This window comes from Sylvia atricapilla, chromosome 17 (genome assembly GCF_009819655.1).
Source record: "Sylvia atricapilla isolate bSylAtr1 chromosome 17, bSylAtr1.pri, whole genome shotgun sequence".
Classification (NCBI taxonomy): Eukaryota; Metazoa; Chordata; class Aves; order Passeriformes; family Sylviidae; genus Sylvia; species Sylvia atricapilla.
Genome location: NC_089156.1, coordinates 2,096,277 through 2,118,455, shown reverse-complemented (window position 1 = coordinate 2,118,455; position 22,179 = coordinate 2,096,277). Strand labels below are relative to the sequence as shown.

Here is a 22,179-nt window from a genome sequence, read left to right as displayed (position 1 = left end):
CCCCCAGCGCCGGGGAGGGAGGGGGGAAAGGGAGCCCCTTGTCTATGTACAGATCGATACAAAATCCTAACGCGTACTAGGGATACAAGGTCAAGCCGGGATAGGGCTGCTGGCAGTCACCACGGCTGCCTGTAACTCTGGCAGCAGCCGCACGGCGCAGTCCTCCTCCTCCTCTGCAGGTAGGGTCGGTGTCCTTCAAAGCCCCGGGCTGCGGGATCGTTCCTCCTTGGCCAGCAGCGGCAAAGGGCTGCCGCAGTGAGTTATGTAAACACAGGAAATGCCTTTGGATCAGTTCTACAGGACGGGGTTCAGATTAATCGTGGCAGCATGGTCCCGTTCCAGGCTGGCCTGGTGACTTTTGGGATGCTATTGCTAGAATAGAGTGGCCGCCCTTGCCTGTAAAGAGCACCGCAGCTGCTTTTACATTGATAGCAACTGAAGCAGGGGCTGCTGGAACTGGAGAGGAGCAAACTTTGTCACTTGTGACAGACACCTGTTGTGTCAGATGCTGAGCCTGGAAGGAAGCCAGGAATGGCAGAGAGAACCCTCTGTGTGGCTGCTGGAGGTCAAGGGAGATGGTAGGGGAGTGTGGAGGACACAGGCCCCCCTCATCTGAAGGAGTTGGAGGAGGGTGTACAGCTGAAGAAGTCCTGGCTGATCTGGCGCGGATAGCCCTCCAGCACTTTCACCTGGACTGGATCAAACTTCCAATAATCTTGGCCCCTCAGGAAATAGGCAAAACCTGTGGGTGAGAGAGGAAGGTTCAGAAGAGACAGCATTCATGAGCTCTTTCCCAGCATTTTGTTCGGCTGTCACTTTGCAACACATGCAGTACTGGAAGAGAGCTGGAAGAGGCAGGGGATTTTATTGAACCCAGGCTTGTGGCATTCACTTTTCTTTCGCATTGTTTGAGTTTCGATAAAAAATCTAGTTTTACTTTTTGGGCAGTAAACAGGATGGATTTTATTTTCTTTTCCTGGTGGATTTAAATATCCTGTATGCTTGTAGTGACCCAGCCCTGTGAGGGCAGGGACAGGCAACTTGCAAAGACCTGCTCAGAGCATCTGTTACTGTGGGCAAGCTGCCCTGGAATTTAGGTTCTGGAAGCGGTGGAGATTTGTTTCACTTCATCCTTAGAGAGGAAAGAAGCACTCACCACACCTGTCATCCCCAGCACCCTGGCTGTCCCCAGTGTTTCTGTGGCACTGCTGTACTGTTTTCAGCATGGGGCACACTGGGGAGGACTGGTCAATACCAAAAGCAGCCTGTTCTTTGTTCAGCTCCCCGGGCTAAAGTGTGGGCAGTGTTTCTGTTGTCTCCTCATCACTTCCTTTGGCAGGAGCAGTAAGAGGTGGGCAGGACTCTGTGACCAAGTCAGATATTTGACTTCTCTCTATCATACGCTTACATATCGGTTCCTGCAATTAATGAGAATGAAACTTCTTCTCAATTTACCCACTGGAGCGAACTGCCCCCTACACTGTTTAGGATGTGTTATGGTTAACACCCACTACATGTTGAATGTGCCCAGCTCTTCCAGCTGGGAGTGCTGTCGGGCAGAGCAGCCTGTGCTCCTGCTGCACTGACCCGACTCATCCTGGAAGGCAGCGTCCACCTCGGGCGGGACGCCGCGCCAGTCGGCCATGGCCCGGGGGTAGATGTTGTCCACCTGCCGCCTCTGCGGGTTGAAGCGCCAGTAGTTGCCTCCACTGAAGATGTAGATCTTGTTCTTCTCAGCCCCCCACACCAGAGCTGCCTGCACAGGGGATGCAGGGAGGCCCAGCTCCACGATTGGGGTGGGACCGGATACCCGTCTCTCACCATCATAAATCCAGTATTGAGAACCTATTGAGGAGACAGAAAAGGGGGACAAAGGGGTCAAAAACTCTGGTGATTTGGCAGGGAACTGTGCAACTGGAGCTGGCGCCTTGCCAGAGCTCCCACGGGAAGCTGTGCTTGAGGGGCAAAAACACCACCAAGTGTAATGGATGCTGCCACTGTTGTGTGTCCAAAATACTGTCAATGCATTAACATCCCACCTGAAACCAGCCTGGTGGGTGTTGGGGGGGGACTGGAAGGTCCATTTCAGCAGCATTTTTCTCTATTTGTGGAAGTTATAAAAGACTTGGCTGGAGAGACCAGCCTCTGCCCTGCAACCTCAGCACTTGCAAATCATGTGGGCATGCACAGGCACAAAGGGGGTGTGTGGCTGGAAAGGAGCAAGCTGCAGAAATCAGGAAGAATTTGCCAAGTTGATATAGAGACTAGGAGCATAGTTCCAGATTAGATTAAAATGAGAATCTCTGTAATTAGCCCACGGCATGTAATACTTTCCCCTTATCTCATTTTAACTCACCATAGGAGCCTGCCAATTTTAGCACTGTAAGTCCTTGCAGGCAGGTCAGGTGCTCAGAAATGTGTTTATGCAGGAGCTCTGCCTGCAGAGCCACTGGTGGGATTTTGATAGTCAGTCTCATGGAGTGCAGACAGGATGTGCACACCCACAATGAGTTCCCATGTCATTCTGCATCCCTCCTATTAAACCTACGCTTGAGAAGGGCAATAAAGAAAACAGTGGAGCTGAAATGGGTTTTGTTGCTGGCCTTGAACCCCAGAAATGGCCAAGAGGTGGTTTTGTTTTTAATCATTCTGGTTGCTGGAGGTTGCCTGGCTCTACACCCAGGCTCCCTGTAGGCTCATAAAGTCATGGGGTACTGGGGAAGTTCCAAACCACATCTCTGAGGAGCAGAGAAAATGGTGTCTCCACCCTGAGCAGGGCCCTGGGGACACAGGCACAACCAGAGAAACTGCTGGGGTCCACTTCTGGCACAGTGCTTCCCATAACATCTGGGGAGATGGAGCAAATATTTCCTTCTTTCTCCTCTGCCAGGGCAGAGGCTCATTACAAATGTTTGTGTTCCAGGGAAGGAGAGTGGGATATTGTGGCTGTGTTTAAAACAAAAGTCACCCCTTGTTCTCTCTTCTGTCCTCAATACCTGATAAAAAGTTTAAATAGATAAGGAAAAAAATCACAAGGATTACTGGGTTGCTGAGGATTTATTCTCCCAGAAACCTGCTGGCTCCCGCCTACCCCTAAGCAATTGAGATGCATTTCTGAGCCATCTGCTCACAGTGCAGCTCTTACCTTGGAAAAACCAGATGTTGCCCCGAGGGTCCTCGAAGGTGGCATCGACAGAGCTGGGGATGCCCTGCCAGTGGCGCGAGGCCAGGGCCGGGTACCCGTCCTGCAGCTTCCCAGCCCGGAGCCGCCACACGAAGCGGGACCTGAAGAAGAACAGCTCCCCTCGGATGGTGGCTGCAGCATCGAACGCCGTGTGGCAGGCACTGGGCTGCACAGCCTGCCAAAGCGCAGCACAGGTCAGGGCTGGCGCCCCAGGAGCCCCCAGCCCAGGGGAGGGCTCTGTGCCCAGGCAGCTGCCCGGTTTGGGTGGCGCAGAGATCCCCTCCCTGCACATCCCAGTGCCAGCTGGGGGACTGGGCCTGGCCTCAGCAGTGTCGGTGGAAGAGGCAGCACCAACTCAGGCTGCTGCCAGCCTCCTGCCGAGGGCAGCCAGGGTGTCAGGGAAGGGCAGAGAGCAGCCGTTCACTCACCTCTACATTGATGATCTCGTTTGTTTCGAGGTCTGGCTGGGGCAGCTGTGCTGGCTGAGTTGGGGTTGGGGCAGGGTCCGGGGAGGGTTTCCCATACAGGTACTGGATGCCTTGCTTGTCATCCTCACTCAGGCTGAGGGGGTAGCGGAAGATGTAGAAAGGAGACATCAGGGACTTGGAGACAGCCGTGTGCTGCAGGCCCAGCACGTGGCCAAACTCATGAGCAGCCACTTGCAGAAGGTCAGTGCCTACACGGGGAAAAGATGGAAGATACTTTTGTCTACTCACATGCTTTGGCCTCCTGGACCTGTTCCTACCAATTACCAGACACTGACATGTGTTGTAGGAGTCCCAGAGAAATCTACTTCCAACTATGTTGTTCCCAGATATCTCCTGTGTAGTTCCAAAATATGTTTTTGAGTTTTTTAAAAAAAGTCAGAGGACATAATAAAGGGCTTCACTGGTTCAGAATCCCTATGAGTCAATGCATACACTTGGGTATTATCCTGGACACGTTGGTAATTTGCAATTCTGTTGTCAGAGGCTCTTGCCTCCTGGCTACCAGGAAGAAAAGGATTTTCCATGGGCTTTTTGGAAAGGAGAAATTTGCACAGAGAAGGAAGTCTACACCAGAGGTGTAGGAGGTGGGGTGATAAGGTTGGTGTTTGTCCACCCAGCCTTGAAGCAGTTGTTGGCTGGAGCTGAAGTTTAGCAAGTCTCAGTTAGATCACATTCGCTGTGGAAGGTGCTGGTGTCAGTGAGAGAACTCCGGGATTAACGCCTGCCAAAGGCCACCGTCACACAGACAGCAGAGGGAGCTCATTTATTGCTTGTCTGGGGACTGTGTCAAGAAGGTGTCATTTAGAAATAAATCCATGAAAGATTATCTAATGTCAAGGCCTGAGACTTCTTCACCAGATTTAAACAGATTTATGGGAGACCATGTTTTAGGAATACACGACCTTGGAGCATCTACAAAAGGAGAGAGTGGAAAGAGGATTTCAGTACACAAACTTGTATTGTTTGGCAGGTTTTGCTTAGCTTCCAATAGGTCCTTTTTAAAGCTGCTAAATTTCACTATGAGTGGAGGCTGTTTGTTGACAGGTCCCAGCATATTCATTCACTTGCCTTCAGCCAGAAATCCTCCAAGCTGCAGCACAAGTGCTGAGAACAGCAGGGATGTGAGTCAGCCAGCCTTGATGCTCCAAGCAGGATTTCCCTGCTGGCTCCAGGGGAGCAGGTCACTTCTCAGCCCCAGGACAGGGAGAATAGTGTAGGGAGGAGTGCCTGGGAAGGGTGGAGGGGAAGGTGAGCCCCAGCCTTCCTCCACTGACCCGCTTTACTTGGAAGCGATGGATTTGCACAGCACTGACCTGATAAAATCAACACATCTAGGTCAGCTGAGAGAGGGGGATTTCTATGCCAGTGATTTATTACAAACTTTCAGACACTTCTGTTTAGCTTGGCAGGCTCCTCACTTGCTGCTTTCCAGTGCTGGCAGATCAGCTGTGCTGTCGGATTCTCCAGGGGAGGTGCACAGCAGCGCGGCTGAGAGAGCTGTGCTGGGCAGCAGCCCTGGGTCCCTCATGGATGGATGGCCCTGCCTCCTGCACGGCTCTGCAGTGACCCCAGGGCACACCTGTGCTCTCCCATCAGGAAAATCAGGCAAAGGATTTCCCTGTCTCACTGGGAGCTGAGTCAAGGATTTATCCGTGTTTATGTCACAAAGCTCTTTTCAGCATATTAAACTCCAATGAGCTCCATAGAGATTTACAACAGTTATTTATGGATGATATTGGGGGGTGGAGAGGGGGGAATGCCATGGAATAGAGCCGGGTTCTGATGGGAACTGATGTCCATTTTCAGTTCCTGGTTTGCCTCTAACACTGTTTTATGGGAGAATGCAGGAAATTCTTCAGCAACCCAGGCAACCCCAACAAAGGGCTAAACCTGACAGAGCCCACCCCTCCCACAGGAGCAGAAACCCTTCTGCAAAGAGGTCCTGTGCTCTGTGACTCTTGTTTTGGGTCAGCATGAGCAGGGTTGGACACACAGCAGTGCTATGCCCCACGGAGTCCAACTGGCCTACAGCTGACCTTGACACGGGCCTTGGGGGATCCCACTGACAGGGCCAACATTTCTGGGAATCCCCAGAGAGACTTGGGGTTAACTTGGGCTTTGTGATTGTTTCTTTGTCCATGTAGATAAACTGGCAAGGAGGAGGAGGAACTGGTTTAATTTTGGAGCTGGGTTAATTTTGGTGAGTCTTCCAGAAAGTGATGCTCTGGGCAGGGCTCCAGACAGTCCCAGGCAGCAGTGCAGTATCTCATGAGATACTGTGACACCAGAGCCTGAGTGCCCAAGCAAAGAGCTACCAGCTTGGACCTATTATTAGCAAAAAATTAAAAAAGAGTCTTGACTGGATGTGGCCTTGTTTATGGTCAGAGCATTCCCAGGCCACTGGGACAGAGCTGGAGCCTGGGTGGTTTCCCTTTATGGACTTGTTTGAGGGCAGATGGTGAACAGTGCTTGCAGGGACTGGGACTGAGATTGTTCTTTGGAAGACAATGGTGTCACACAGAGCTTGTGCCTCAGCTTGTCTCCATCCTTTCCTCATCTCATTTCTAGTGACTCCTGCCAATGCTGGGTGCAATTCCCACGTGGCAGGAGCACATGGCTGGGCAGAGGAGCCATCTCTTGCTCCCCCCACACAGGAGGAGTCCATGGGGAAGCCGGGCTCCTGCTGCTGGACACTGGCTCTGCTGTGGCTGAAAGATAAAAAGACTGAACACTAACAGCAGGTGGTGAGACGACAATGCTCACCACAGGAATAGTTGCTGCCTCTCAGTTTAGCAGGGTCCCTGTTCACACCACAGGGAGTCATTTCCAAGTTCATTGAGGAGCATCCTGGAGCACCCACAGCTCACCCACTGTACCGTACCCAGGTTGTTCCCAATGGTCCAGGTCTCATCGTAGTCAAAGTGAACATCTCCTTCCCGGTGTGTTTTGGGGAAGAAGGCGTGTGCCAGGATCCCTCCAGGCCCATCAAAGGGCAAGTTGTCTCCGTGCCAGTACCTGCAGGGAAGACATGTTGCACCTCAGCCATGGAGCTCCAGCATCATACAGCCAAAGGTGGGAGCCACTGAGAGGGGACAGCAGCTCTCATTTCCTTCCTAAGTTCATCCCACTGGTCTGGATCAACTGCTCAGAGCTATTCCAATTGCCACAAGACAAATTCTGCATCAGAGCCCTGAGGAAGCAGATCTCAGTCACACCAAGCCCTGCAGAGTTTGTATGTTTTCTCAGGGATGTTTCTCCCCCTCCCCTCCTCGGCTGCCAGCCCAGAGCTGACTATGGAGCCTAAAGAATTAAGGAGGTGACTGCCGAAGCCAAGATTGAGTTGATATTACTGAGTGTTGGGGGGGCTTCAGAGGGACAGCTGGCAGCAAACTCAGCCAAACTCTCAGGTCCTCACTGAAGCCAGGCCACTGATGAGTAATGAAGGAAACCCACGAGAGATGTGGCCACTTGAGAGAGCTGAAGGAGACAAAAATACAGCAGGCAAATCACATCACTGCTTGGACAGTCTCCACTGCCCTCATTAGCTCTGTGCAAACACGCAGCTTGGGGAAATCTTTGCCCCTGTGAGTATTTTGCCAAAAGGGAATTTCAGGCCAGGAGCCAAGATTCACTTAACCAAGAAACTCTATTTGTCTTTGGACAGACAGTTACATCGTTCAGTCAAGGGACAGGATGGAGGACTTGAAGATGGAAAAGTCAAAACAAACGCTTAAGAAAACAGCCTGTGGGCAGAGAAACGTAAATGTACCAGGAAAATTAATGAATGATCAGTAACCGTGCTGTGCACAGCCAGTGTGGAACAGCTGCACTCACACCGGGCAGCCCACGACTGACAAAACTAAAACGATCCCAGTGTCTGAAAGCAGAAATATGAGCCTTCATTTAGGTGCCTAGGCAGTGTGCTGGCAGGTCCCTGCTCTGGTCACAGCCCTGCTGTGCTCACCTTGTGAAATCGATGACGATGTCAGCCCGTCCCTCCAGCACCTCGGTGAAGGTCAGTGGGGTCACATCGCTCCAGACCTTCAAAGCTTCCTCAATGGTCCTTCTCACTTCAGCTTTCACGAGTTGCCATGGGAACCTGATAATTCTGGAAGGCAAGAGACACTGGATGATGGACAGTCCATGGACAAGGCTGTCCCAAAGTCACCGGTTCTACAATCAGCGTCCCTAGGGCCACCATTCTCAGCACCAGAACGTCTCCCATCCACACATGCACTGCTCCAGCACCCTCTAATGAGCAACATGTGCAGCAGATAAATCCCATCAGTGTTGAAACCCTCCGGCTGGTGTGCCAAAGGTGAGTTCCCTGGAGAGTTTTGCAGCTTCTGTGTTGTTCTGAAGTGCCACAGCACTCCCCAGGTCTGTCTCCTGTAAGGCCACCACCACAAAGGTTCCTGACAGTGGTGTGATGTGATTTCTTCCCAGTCTCTGCATTTTTTGCCCCTGGAAACTTGGGTTGACTCAGCAGTCACTTCCTCCAATAACAAGAGAAGACTGAAAGGTCTGCCACAGAGGGAGGTTTCTTTCCCTTCCACTAACCGTGTTCCTGTATGTAAATCCCTGCTGTGTTTTTTTTGTTTAACACCATTGACCAAAAAGAAAAAAATAAAAGGGAAGAAGCCTTTCTGTTATCTACAGCCTCCTGATGGTGTGAGGATCTCTCTCCTGTATTGGATTAAGCATTAAAAGATGATTTACATGTTGTCAAGGTCCATATGAGTGCGCTCACTTCTCCACTCATCCCCCTGAGGGCAGCTGGGGAGGCAGCACAACCCTCCCGCCAGCCTGTTGAGCACATTCACAACTGAGAACGTGTGCCGTGATTTGGGCAAACTTCACACTGAAGTCGTGTTTATGAGACCATCAACAACAGCTGAACAAAAGGATCTTTTTAAAATAAACTGTGAGGTGATGGCCCCGCGGGGTGGCTGTGGGGGCAGAGCCTCAGCAGCAGGGTGCTGCTGGTGGAGCTCCGCTGGGCAAGGGAGAGCAGTGACCGTGTGTCCCCAGGGCTCTGTGGACTGCGCTCACGAGGAGATGTGGAGGAGCTGGGCACAAACCCGCCGTGGTCCAGCGCGTGGCTGCCCTGCCCGCCCTGCGGCTCCCAGGGTCACATCCCAGCTCCAGGGAGCATCACACCGAGCGTTCGAGGAGGGAGAAGCAAAGCAGCCCGACACTGCAGGCCTCCCTTACTTGTAGGTGAGGTTGGTCTTGTCCCAGCGGCCCCCGGAGAGCACGAAGCGCTTCTGGCGGTTGCGGCCGCCGTGTCCGTCCGGCGGCAGCGGCAGGTCGGGCACGCCGCAGCGCGGGGGGTTCCAGCCCGGCTGCCCCACCGCAGCCCCCGGGGAGCCCTTGGCAGGGCTGCCCACCGCCTTCACCAGGCCAGACAGCCAGGGAGCCTGCTCCTTCCAGGGGTGATGCTTCCGAGACACGTCCTGAAAGGCAAAAGCAAACCCGTGATTTCGATGCCCGTGAGGACACTTCTCGCTGCAGAGTGGACAATGTCCCTGGCAGCGCTGCAGCAGTGAGCTCCTCCTCTGCCCAGGGCTGTTTCCCCTCTGCTCCCCAGGAACACGCCGTGATCCCCGGGCCCTGCTGCTCTGAGGCTGGCTCACACCTGGGAGGCACTGTGTCGTGCCATGGCACCCACTAAGCACTCAGCTATTTTTGGTCCACATTTCCTTGGCAGCTGGCCGGCAGGAAATACTTTTGCAGGCTGTGGATGAGAACCAGACCCTTCAAGCATAAAACAAATCACCAGGGAATAAATTCTCCCCCTTTGCCCTACATCCTTTATTCCCTCCTGGCTTCGGGTAGAGGTGACACGAATGGAGGAAGCCTTTAGTCCCCAGTATGCAGTTGTGCTCCCTGCTGTCACTTCCCTGGTGTCCTCTTGCTGTCCTGGCACCGTGGGCAGTTCTCAGCAGGCCAGTGGGCACGGCAGAAGAGGACACAGGGATGTGGGGTGACATTCCAGCCCACGGGGCAGAGAGCGGCAGTGACTGTCCCTGCAGCCCCATCAGTGCCTGAGGGAAGGACTGCACCACATCCCCTTGCCTCAGTGCACCTGTGATTCTGCTTGGGATAAGATCTCCCGGGCTCCCCCACACTTAGAAAAACAAGGTTTCTCTTGACAACAGTAACTAATGCTAATCAGCTGACATCCACTGGTTTTCCCATGACAGCAAGACTGTATTGCCACCATGAAACACAACCCAGGTGTCATCTCCAGGCATGTGGGGTGAGAGGTGCTTGGTCCACGTCACTGTGCTGCAGAGGGCCAAACACAGATTTTTATTTTTATTTTTTTTTTGCCAGATTTTATGCAGCAAATGAAAAGGTGTTTGAGCAGTGGGAGGGGCTGAGAGACAGCAGTCCTACATCTCTACCTGGACACAAGCAGGCTCTGTCCCACAGGGCTCCAGAGGGAGGACCTGGGCTTTAGACAGGCTTTCTCTTCCTCTGCAAAGAACTGCCTTCTTCCAGGCCAGCTTTCCTGGCTGGGCTGCCAGGGACACAAAGGTCAGGATGGCACGATGCCAAGCTGCCATGATGCCGTGTAATCCGCATGCTGCCACCACTCTGCTCCCCACAATGAGCCCATTCATGCGGGCTGGAATGAAGTGTGAAGGCCTTGGCATTAATTCCAGCGCTCAGCTCCAGCCCTCTGAGCGAGGCACAGATGGACAGGGGAGCCAGGGAGGTCACACAAGGTGCAGTTTGGGTGTCCACACATCACTTGAGGCTTTTGTGTGTCTGTCACCGGTTTAGCCTGCTGGCTTGTCCTCCCCAGACAGACAGACAAACAGCCTTCCTTGGTGGCTTGGCCCTGCCAGCCTTTGCCTGAGAACCACTGGTACCATGTGGTGTCCCAGTGCACTTTCACACACTACAGGGACTGCAGCAGCAGCACATGCAAAGAGAGAAAGCCTTTTCACAATCTGAACAGCAAAACCTGTCCAAGCCACCAGCCATGCACTGAGCATCCATTCAGGCCTTTAGAGGGAGGAGGAGCTCGAGCTGGCCTGTCCCAGAGCAGCCTGCACAGGGCTGCTCCTGCTGAGCACTGGAGCCCTGCCAGGCTGGAGGTACCTGTTTCTCTAAGAGGAGCTCTCTGAGAGCCACCTGGCACCGTGTCTGGGCTGGCAGCTACTGCCTGCAAGGGACAGCTGGCAGGAGAAGCTGACAAAGTTCATGTTCTGGCCAACATCTTGCTCTCTCAGCCCAATGACACCGAAGCACATAATGGCATCTGTGTCACCAAAGCACAGCCTGGAGGGCTCTACTGCCATGTCCTGGCAGCTGAGGGCTTGGGGTGATGAATGCATCTGGTTTTCCAAGGCCAGGAAGTGCAGGAAGTAGGAGCATGGGAACCCTCAAGAGTTGCTCAGGTAGGTGAGGGGGCTGAGGCTGACCCAGGTGCCTTACCCCTGTTTTCTTGTCTTGATGATGCTCTGAACATTCCCCTCCTGGGAAGGCCAATTGCCTCACAGGCTGGGGCCACAGGCATAAACTGGAGATCATCACTCTCCTCTGACCAGCAGCAGAGAGAGTAGGAGCTGCCTGTTTCCTTCTTGTCCTGAGGAATCCGTGTTCAGAGGCAGAGCAGAGGCAGCTATTCTCTCCCCTCTTTGGTTAGTTCAAGGCCACTGCTATCAATCCCAGCTTTCTAAACCCCAGTGTGCAATACCAGGACCCTCCCTGCTCCTCCTGCCCTTTGCAGGCTCGGTCCTGGAAGGCGCACAGGGTGGTTCTGTGAGTGGCTCTGGGTGGGGCAGGAGGCAAGACGTGCCCTGTGTGTGCCCCTGGACAAACAGTGACTCTCCTCCTGGCGTCACTGCACCAGCGTTAGGACCATGGCAGGAAAGGGCTGGAAAATGCCACTGCAGGCACAGCCAGCAAGGGGAAATGTGACAGGCACAAACCACTTGCCAAACAATGCTCAGGGGACACCCAGGCTGCAGATCTTGGTCTCCTTGCCTGGACACACCTTTCTGCAGGCACTTCCCAGGGTTTAGATATTGTGTCCACTTGCTTAAGGTTGCATCCTTCCCACCCAGTGCTGAGCTCAGCCTCTGGTGGGGAGATCCTGCTTTGCTCCCTGAGCTGTGCTAGCACTCCCTGACTGCATTTCTCAGGGTTCATTTAGGGCCCTGCTGCTGCTGAAGCTGCTACAGACCTGTCAGGGAGGAGAGGAGGGCACTGGCTGCTGGGTACCTGTCAGGGCATCCCCACTTGTCCCACCCCACCAGCAGAAAGAAGGGATTCCTGAACACAAAAGCAAAGGAAATCCCCTGTAACCCAGGACAGGGTATGTCCCAGCAGACTGCAAACCAGATCCGAGCCTCTGGCTGAGTGTGTGCAGCCACTTGCAGTGGCCCTCCCTGCATAACCCCCAGCTGGGCTGGCTGCTGGGGTGGGAACAGCTGCCTTGTAGTCGAGGAAGGGCTTTACAAGAGAGGCTGGTCAGTAAATGTGAATACAGCACAAGCACAGAGAGGATTCCAGGCCTGAAACCAAGGGCTGAGGGCAGTGAGGACAGCAGAGGAGCAAAGCTGTGGACAAAGAGGACTGTGCTGCAGGCTGGTCACTGCTCCTCACAAAGAAAGTGCCTCTTCCTGCAGCCTTGTGACTGAAAGGCTGAGGGGGAGCAGGAGGGAATGATCCCATGGGAGAGCAGAAACCACAGCGGAGGTACAGGCTGCCCACTCAGTTCCTCACGGCTTTATCAGCCTTCAAGGGCTGTGATACAGCAGCCATCACCTCTGCGTCTGCTGGAGCCAGATGAACACCAGCCAAACTTCCCAGGAAGTGTTCCAGCCATCCCAAGGAGCCAGGAGCATCTTTAACCTCGTTGTGTTGGGCAGCACTGACCCTGCAGAGCTGCCGGGAGGAGCAGCAGCACCGTGTATGAATGAGCACGGGGTGGGGCTGGTGCCTGGTGTGACAAACCCACGGCTCTCCTCTGCCGGGCTCCATCCTCCTATGCCTGCCCTGAACTTAAACTTGTGTCTCTCTTGTGTACCTAATTACCTGGGCTCCCGGCTGCTTTTGTGACGTGGACATGAAAGGAGACCCCTCTCCCTGCCAGACAGGAGCGACTGGACAAGTTACAGCCTGAGCCCCATCAGGCCTGGATGCTTCCCCTGTCACTGGGGCTGTTTCCTCCTAAGCTGGGGAACGAGCTCATGGACTTTGTCTCCATTTCCCTGTCCCTTCTGCTCCTGCTTTTCCACTGCTTCTGTTTCTGGTCTCTCCTTTTGTTCCTCAGAGTGTTTGCCAAGGTGTTTGCTGCCTCTCTGGCTGGTGACATTATCCTCCTCCTCCGACCCTGCACCTCAGAGCACTCCTGCCCTTATTTCAGCGGGGAAGGACAGCAGAGAGGTTTCTCCTGCAGTTCTCCTGTAAGGCCGTTCTCTCAGCCCGTTTCTGTCCCCCCTGGGGTGGCTGTGCCCCCATGGGCTCTGCAGCCCCTCACAGCAGTGCTCCTGCCTGAGATCAGCACACAGACAGCTTTTTGTGCAGCGTGCCTCTCAGCCCAGCACGGATGTGCAGAGGTTGGATTTGAAAGCGCAGCTACAGCTGATGGTTAATGGTAAAACTGGGAACAGTTTCATTCTAGTCAGGTTGTGTTCCAGAGCAGACTGGGCACGGAAGGTGCTGATGCTGCAGGTGAAGTTTCAAGGTAGAGACACGGTTGTGGTCTGGTCTAACCCTGAGCTAAGTGTGCTCCTGGTCAAGGCACTATTAGTGGAAAACAGTGCCTGGGCAAAGCCACCAGATTTACTCATCCCACCTCCCCCAGGACAAGGCAGAGCCTCCCAGCTCCTCTATGAATTCTCTGCTCACACAAAATCCTTCTGCTCAGCTCCTCGGTGCTGGGCTGCAGCCTGGTCCTGAAGGCTGAGGCCAAACAGGAGCTGCACACACAGTTGGGTTTTCCTCTCCTCTCACTTCCCCCGGCCCATGGCACCATCCAGCACCTCCCGGGGCCTGACAGTTCGTTTCCGGATTACTCGGTAGGAGTTGTTGTTGGCAATGAAAAAAGGAAAATGTTTATTTCTCCTAAGCAACACGAAACATGAAACATTACGGACTGCAAATGTTTATGGCCACAGGCAGAATGAGAAGAACCAGGCCTTGGTGTAACAAGAGAAAGCAAATGAATAAACACTGCAGGACTATTTTTATTATCAGGCATTTTAATTATGTGACAGTTTGTGAGACTATTCCATCAACAGCACCACAACCAAGCTGCTGGTGTCACCCAAGAACAGTTTGCCAGAAGCAGGAGTACTTGCAGAGCAAACAAGCCCCAGGATGCTGACATAGCAAAAGGTTTCATGAGCCCTTAATGTGATGACCTAGAAATCCCCTTGAAATGAAGAAACTGCTCCAGGATGTGGCACACTCCTGGCAGGAGAGGAAGGGGGTTGAAATGTTTTGTTCATTGTGCAGTTACATCCAAGCTAAGGGGAGACATAAGCTACCAGCGCCTCTCTCCTGCCCAAATCCACCAAGAGGAGGAAGTCTGGTCACCTGCCTGTCCTTGTTGGGCCTCCTCTATCTGCACCAGGATCTCAGTGAACATCTAAAAACATGTTCTGTAGCCCTTAGTGAACCCCTGAAGTGCTCTGCTTTCCATTTTGCTATGTGCAGACTCAGCAGTGCTTCCATTCACTTTAGGCTGAGCCATCCCCAGTGCAAGAACACCCCAAACCCTTTCATTTACCTCTCAGTATTTTTGGGATTAGTAAGAAAGAGCTACTTAGCAGGAAAAAAGCAGGATCAACATCCCTGCAGGACAACTTTCCATCAAAAATTCTTTTCAAACAACCCCTACACAGTGCATCCCTTCTTCTGCAGAGCCCCACGAGTTGTGGTGCCAGGGCAGGACAAGTGTGGGGGCACCATAACCTGGAGAGGGGGATCCTCCCCGACCTGTTCTCTGCTCTCCCTCTCAGATCTGCTCTGGCAGCTGCACCCCGAGCCCTGCCACCCCGCGGGGTGAGTGTGTGTGCTGCCTGGGGAGGCACAGACACAACAAACCCGCTGCAGAATAACCACTTACATGTGTCTTGAGTCTCTCCCAGAGCAGAAGATAAACATGCCTAAAATTACCCCAGCACCGACGGCGGGATTTAAATAGCCAAAGAGCGCAAATCAAACCCTTCCTGCGGGAGCTGCCCGAGCCCGGAGCAGGCAGGGCTGTGGGGAAGGCAGCGCCCCGCTGCCAGAGGGAACCTGCTGTGTTCAGGGGAGAGCTGCAGGAGCCCTGAAGGGTTATGGTGGTAGCTGGGAGGGTGCCCACCACTCCTCCACAGAGAGAGACCTTCCCAGCAAATGCAGTGGCTTTGATTTCCCAGGGGAGCCAAAAGCAAGGCAGGAATTCGGTGTCTGCGCGTGCACAGCCCCGAGGACTGCAGACCTTTTGTTCTCAACTTTTACAGTGGACACCAGACACAGCCTTTATTCTGCTCTCAGTTTTCTCTTTCTTTCTTTCGGCATTAATATAAAAGTGAAGGCGCTCTACAGGGTTTGTCTCAAAGAACATAAGTCCTTCTGCAGCTTGTCCTATAGCCTGGCTTTAAAATAGGACTCAGCCCTCGGTTCCCTCCCCTCTCAGCTGCTCCCGCTGTGATGGAGCACAAACAGCCGGGGTGCGGCACACTCCTGCGCTGGGCTGTCCTTGCCTACCCCAGGGCCCGGCACAGCCCGAGGAACTCCTGTGGTCTGTCTCTCCCAGGAGTGTGAACCTCCTTTCCTCGCTCAGCCCCTTGGCTCCTTTCTCATTCATCACCTGACAGCAAAAGGTGCCCAGACAGGAAATTAGCTGCTGTCAGACATTAGGGAAACATCCCTTTGTGCAGCAGGCTGGGAGTATCAGAGCAGGGAGCACGTGATGGCGTGGCACAGCTCCTTGGGAGAGGGCAGAGAGTGCCCAGCAGTGCCACCTCAGCTGTCCTGCCCTCGGAGCGGGGTGCACTGCTGCCAGCTCACGTCGTGTAAAACTGCCCTCACCTCAGAGGCAGCAGAATAACCTTCAGAAGCCTTGACACCAGATGAGCAACCCAAAAGAGTAGCTAGCTGAACTGCTGTTTGAAAGGATGGGAATTCATCTGCCAGTTTCCAACCCAAAAGTGCAGCCACCTTCTCTGCAAAAACTGAGTCAAACACATCGATCTGAAACCCTGAGCCCCACGTGGCTGGTCACACACACGAGCACAAGGTATTCCTGAACAAAACATGCCTGCAGGAGTATCACCTGAAGGCAAGAGGAGAGCATTAGCACCCACAGTGCAGAGCATTAGCCTAGGATGGGGAAGAAATCACCTCTCTGTGGCAGACCCAACTCGGGGTACCTTCTGGAGCACGGTAGTGGATTTGATGGACCAGGAGCTTGAGCAGCCCTGGACTCCTGCATTGACTCTGTGCTCTTCAGCAGTTTGGTGCATTTCCCACTTCGAGGGGTACTGGCCAAGGCAGCTGAGCCCCAGCAACCTCTGCAGCCAGTCATCAGCTGGGAGCGCTGGCCAAAGGAGGTGCACAGTGACACGGCAGCTGGGCTGGACTCAAGCTCGGATGGAGTGAAACCCAGGCTGGCTCTCCCTTGCCCCGGGACCTCACACGGGTCCTTGCTGGCAGCAAGAGCAGGACCAGAGGCTGTGCAGGTTCCTCCAGGAGCAGCGGCTGCCCAGCTCACACGGGGCAGAGCATGAGGCACCTGCCAGCCCAGCCCGTGTCCCACGGGAACCAGCAGTCCCCAGCTTTATGCTGCCCTCCCAGCGCACCGCTTGCTGCCCTCCGATGGGCCTGGAGCCCTCGTGGCAGTGTCATTTCTGGAGTGCAGAGTGCCACCACCCAGAGCTGGCCTCACCTTGCTCAGAGGCAGAGCGGAGCCAAGCGCGGTGACATTTCCTTTGGAGGAACGCGAGCACTTTGGGGGCCAAGGCTGCTCTGTGCCAAGTCCCGGCCCACAGCAGATTTAGCAGCCAAGTTAGAAAGTACTCAGATGACAGAGCTGATAATAAAACCATCGACAGAACCTGAACTAATCCCCTCGGGCTGCTACTGGGCATTGGCTCTGTTATTATTTTATGGCACACCAGCGAAGCGCATGTCTATAATAACCCGATTACACACGCACACATTCCCAGCACAAGGAGCTCTCTGTCCTCTCCCGTCCCCCAAACCCCCGCACGCCGCTGCTCCTCCCCGGCAGCCGCAGTCCCCGCAGCTCCGTGCCAGGTGCCGGGCTCGGTGCATGTGCGGGAAGAGCGAGCCCTGCTGCTCCTCTGCTGCCCGCGCCTTTGATTCATCCCTTCAGTCTCGTCTCCCCGAAACACTTGTGGGAGCTGCCAGCACGGCAGGGGCTGTTCGAGCAGCAGCGAGTGCTCTGCTGCCTGTAAAGCGCGGGGGATGCCGCATCCTCTGCTAAACTCTCCTCGTCCCGGTCCCCGCTTTCCCTGGGGAGCACGGCTGTGAACTCTCCCCAAGAAGCCGAGAGGAGCCGGCGGGGCGGGAGGCACGGGCTGACTCCGGCAGCGCTGCCCGCGCCGGGCTCCCGGCGCGGCTCCGGGATGGACGGAGCGGTGCGGGGCTCATCCCGTTCCGCGGAGACGCTGCCCCCTCGGGACAGCCCCGGAGAGCGGCGGGGACACGGACTCACCGGTTTGTGGCGGCGGGCGGGCGCGGCGGGCGCGCAGTGCAGCAGAGCGGCGGCCAGCAAGGCGGCAGCGGCGGGCAGCGGCGGGCGGAGCATGCCGGGCGGCGGAGCGGGCTCGGACATGGGGCACGGGAGGAGGAGGAGAGGGGGGGGGTCCTCGCCGGGCCTTTTATCCCCCCACCGCGGCCGCCTGCCCTCCTCCTCGCGCCTCCTCCCGCTGCTGCCTTTTGTTCTCGCCGAGCCGCGGCTGCACGGGCCGGGGGGACACGGGCCGGCGGCATCGCGGGCGGGGGGTCCCGCCCGAAGCGTCCGCTCCGCCCCGACACCCCCCGGGGGCGGAACGGGGCGGGACCCCCCTCCCACACTGCCCGGCCCCGGCCTCCCGCACCCGGGTCCGCGCCGGCTTGGGGCGCCTTTAAACCGGTGTCTTTAGAGGTGTCTTTCACCTCTCCTGCCTAAGGCTATCAAGGACTAAACGCAATCTGCTTAGTGCCCGTCGAGACCACTCCAGTCCTCACGGGGAGTAGCTCACAGCCGAGTTTGAATGTGTTTGCTCCCCTGCTTTGCCTGCGCAGGGCTCTGCTTTGCTCACTTTTTCACTCAAAACCCTTCACTCACCCTTTGCAAGAAGCTTTCCCTAGCAGGGATGCTGAGGGAGGGGAAAGAAGGGAGCAACTCCCCGTTTTGGAGATGCCAAAGCCTTCCCCATCTGCTCAGCCACCTGGAGACGGAGACAGCAATGCACAGATCTGGTTTCTTGGTTCCTGTTTCTATGGGAGAAGTCCTGGATTGTGTCAGCATCCTCTCAGCAGACCAAGTTCAGCTGAAAATTGTTTCAAGAAATGTATTGCAAATAAGAAAACTTTGATCTCCAGCTGCCTGGGCTGGTGTGCAGGGAGTGGGTAAAGCTTCCTGACATCCCAGACTCTATTACTGCTTTATTTGTCTGTGATCAGTTATTCATGTTTAGTTTTATGGGAACCATTCTGCTGATGTAAATACTGGGTACGGTAAGCAGATGTGAGAAGAAAGAGCCTGGTCTTGGCTGGCTCTGGAAGGTGCTGCAGTGTTTAACTTGCAGGCTGTTAGCAAGATGTCCCTGCACCAGAGCACCACGCTCAGCATATCCCCGAGGCCTCGTTCATAAGAGGGGATAGGGGAGTAGGGAAAACCACTTTGCACTGTGGAATTTACTCTTCTGCTGTTATTCTGGCTGTGCCCCAGGAATGCAGAGCAGACCCTCGTTTCTTGCCTTTCTCTGAGCCAGACAGCTGGGTCCCAGTGAAAAAAGCTTTCCTGCCTTTGTTTCTCTTTTCTTTAGTGTCTTTTCTTTTAATGCTGGTGTCTCCGGGAGCTCAGTGCTTTCCAGCCCGTGGCAGGGGAGCCCTGGGGAAGTGGGAGCAGCCTGTAAGGCAGCAACAGGCAGTTTTGGCTCTTCTTAATGGAGACTTTTAAAGGGGGTGTTCTGGGAAACTTGGTTCTTGCAGAGATGGGACTGCCTGTGAGAACTGCTGGCTCCTGCCAAGGCTTTTAACACAAAAGAAAATGCCTGGTGTGTTCGGGATCACAGCTATTTCCCAGCCAAGCAAGTAGATGTTTAGCAGCAGGAAAATGGCCCGTTGGGTGTTCTGGGGCTCGTGTGCTCACCTTCTGCAGAGGGCCCTGTGTGCAGCCTGCAGAATTCCTTTTTGTTGTGTTCCTGAGCTGGGAGCTCTCCCAGCCATTGTGTGTCCCGTCAGCCCTCAGCTCTGCCTGCAGCCCGATGGATGGAGCACAGGGCTCCCACCCCAGCCCCAAAGCACCGACAGTCTGACATCTCTCAGTCTGACATCTCACTGTCTGCTTGCTTTCCTGCAGCTCCTGCCAGGCCAGAACCAGACTTGGGCTTCTCGGGATGGCTGCAGGAGCTCAGTGGAAGTTTTCATGGCTGAGAAGTCCTGATGGTCTGTGGTGTTGCTGATTTAGCATCCTCACACTGAGCTCTTCTTGCTCAGCCCCTGTTCAGGGCCTTCCAGTCCTAGCAAGGGGCAGAGTTGTCATGAATTTTCCAAGGCCTTCTGACCACAAGCTTTAGCTCTTCTCCCGCTCCCCTCAGGCTTCCCGACAAGGAGGGCCTTGTGAGCACCCGGGCAGGCAAAGCAGCATCGTAATGTGAGTCTCAACAGGAATCACCAGCTGGGGATAGCCTCTCTCTACAGCCCAGCAGGTGTTCGGTGGAAAGAGGTTGTGCAAAGGGAAAAGAACAGCAGGTTTGATTCTTTGTGAGCAGCAAAGAGGTGGAATAACTCTCTCAGCCCATGGGCCACTTGGGTGTGAAACTGCTGGGAGGCATTTGGGACTGAGAGGAGGTGGGGGAAGAGCAGTCTGATGAGAGCCAAGGGGAAAGGGGTGAGAAGTGAGAGAGAAACTGAATTTAAATGGATTAAGCCTGTCTGTCCAAAGTCCTTTGTTTCCTGGCACCTCCCTGGTGTGACTTTCACAGCTGTATTCTGTGTGCCTGGGGACCTGGCTCGAGCTTTATGCCTCCTGGGCACTTCCCTGTGCACATGGAAGAGGGTCCAAGAGCCAAATCACCAGGACAGAGAAACCCGTTTGATTTCTCTGATGTCTTTCCTCCTCTCTCTGTCGGAGATAACCTCAGGAGTTGATGTCTTCAGCATCACTACTCAGTGGGTGACAAATGAGGACACATCCTCATCAGGCAAATCTCTGTTCTCACCTCTTGCTTTTGGGATTCTCCTTTTCTTTGGCCCTGGCACCTCGTTTTTCTCCTGGGCAGCCAAAGTGGGTGTTTGTACAGGTGGGGGTGGGTGCAAACGAGGCTGGGGGTCATGTGCAATGAACTGCCCGTGTAAACACGATTGATCAGGAGTATTTTTTGAATTACCCAGGTCTCCTCCTCTGCTGGCAGCCCAAGACATGGAGAGGGGGCAAGAAGAGGTTGTGGAGTGGAAACTTGGCCTTTGGGCCAGGACTCACAAGTGGAAAGGTAAAATAATATGTAAAATAAAGCAACACATTAAAATGTATGTTGGTCAGTAAAATGCATTGCTTCGATCCTCTTTTGGAGTTTTTAGAATGGAAATGCTGGAATTGTACGGGCTGTCCTGGGTGGGTCCAAACAGTGAACCTTGAAAACACCCCAATTTTCCAGACTTCAGCTTAGCTGGATCAGTCTCAGTATGAATTTCCAGAAAGTCTTGCTTGATTCCCTACTACTTATTTTACATCTATTTTCTTTCGACCTTAAAACTCCCCTTTCTTTGACCTTAATTCTGTGTTGAACCCAGTGGTGCAGAGTCAGACGAGTTTGGGATCTGCTCGATGCAGTGCCCCTATGAAACCAAGGGGCTGGTGTGGGGTGGAGCCCCTGGGCAGGCCCGTGGCTGCCTGCAGGCTTGCTGGGCAGGCACTGCTGCCCCAGGGACGAGGGACACGGTGACAGGACCGTCCTGCCCCTCACCTTGCACAGGTGCCCTGCACTCCTCAGGGGCCCAGAATGGGAAGAGGTCCCTGGGGGAGCACTGAGACAGCCATAGCCTGTCCCCCTGCAGCTCCCCCTGCAGCTCCCCCTGCAGCTCCCACTGCAGCTCCCACTGCAGCTCACACAGTGCCCGAACAGCTGCAGGGTCCTGCGTCTCTTCCTCCCCCTTCTCTCGCTGCATCCCCAGTGCAGCTGCAGCAGCCCTGAGACTCAGCCCTGGATTTATCCCTGGACTCAGCCCTGGACCCAGCACTGGACTCAGCCATGAATTCAGCCCTGGACTCAGCCCTGGACTCATCCCCGGGACTCATCTCCTGGGCTCAGCCCTGGCCCCAGCCCTGGACTCAGCCCTGGATGTATCCCTGGACTCATCCCCGGGACTCAGCCCTGGACCCAGTCCTGGACTCAGCCCTGGATTTATCCCTGGCCCCGGCCCCGAGGAGCGGCCCGGTGCCGTGGTGTGGGCAGGGCCGGCCGCAGCTCGGGGAGCTCCGCCGCAGTGTTTGTTGTCTCATCATCTCCTGCCCCGTGCCAGGAGCCGAGCGCACACAAACAGAGCCGGGCTCCGGTGAGCAGCGCTGCCTGCGAGATAAGCCAGGCGAGGAAAACACATCCATCTTCGCGTCTCTTGGCCTGAGATGCAGTTTCATCTGCCGGCATTTTCCTGGCGCAGGCTCAGGGCACACCACAATTCACCTGGGGAGCCAGACGCCGGGGAGCCAAGCTGCCGTTCCCGGCCAGAGGCGCCGGTCCGGGCCGGAGCAGGGGCGATCCGTGGTGCCCAGGACCCGGCGGTGCTCGGGGTGCTGAGCCCGGGCCGAGCCCCGTGCCTGCGGGTCACCCACAGTGTGCCCACCCGAGCCAGGGCCCTGCCCAGCCCGCCGTGCCCGGCCGAGCACCCAGCACAGCCCGGGGAAGGGCTCCCAGGCTGCAGCCTGGACAGAGCAGAGAAGTGATGGGACACCCAGCGCCGAGCTCGGCTGCAGCCTGCGGCTGCTCGGAGTGTGATAAGGAGGCTGCTAGTGCCGTCTTGCAGCGCTCCCAACCTGCCAGCTCCCCGCAATGAAACGTCCCGGTGAAACGCCCCCCACCCTTGGCTCCCTCTGATCCCCTCCGAAGCTGATCTGAGACTGGAATGTCTCCTGGGATGTGATTCCCTCTAGCCTGAGGGGAACTGCGTTAATAAAACCCAGCGTGAGCTGTGCAGGCGATGGGGGAGGAGGAGGCAGGGCTGCTCAGATGAGGCTTTTATGAACAAGTCGCAAGGCTGCAGGAAATGTCCCGTCCTGTCCTCTCTCCCTCTCCCTGTCCCTGGAGTGGAGCTGTGGAATTCAGG

General features: G+C 55.1%; 1 protein-coding gene across 1 annotated transcript; it reads right to left on the bottom strand.

Annotated features, from left to right (window-relative positions):
* Positions 1-33: 33 nt before the first annotated feature.
* On the bottom strand, positions 34-17,471 carry MMP11 (matrix metallopeptidase 11). The gene is made up of 8 exons (XM_066331181.1): positions 17,363-17,471; positions 8,887-9,128; positions 7,637-7,780; positions 6,554-6,687; positions 3,613-3,860; positions 3,146-3,359; positions 1,588-1,845; positions 34-742 (listed from the first exon to the last, which is right to left on the bottom strand). The coding sequence occupies exons 1-8, from the start codon at positions 17,453-17,455 to the stop codon at positions 609-611; spliced, it is 1,467 nt and encodes a 488-aa protein (XP_066187278.1). The 5' UTR covers positions 17,456-17,471; the 3' UTR covers positions 34-608.
* Positions 17,472-22,179: the final 4,708 nt, after the last annotated feature.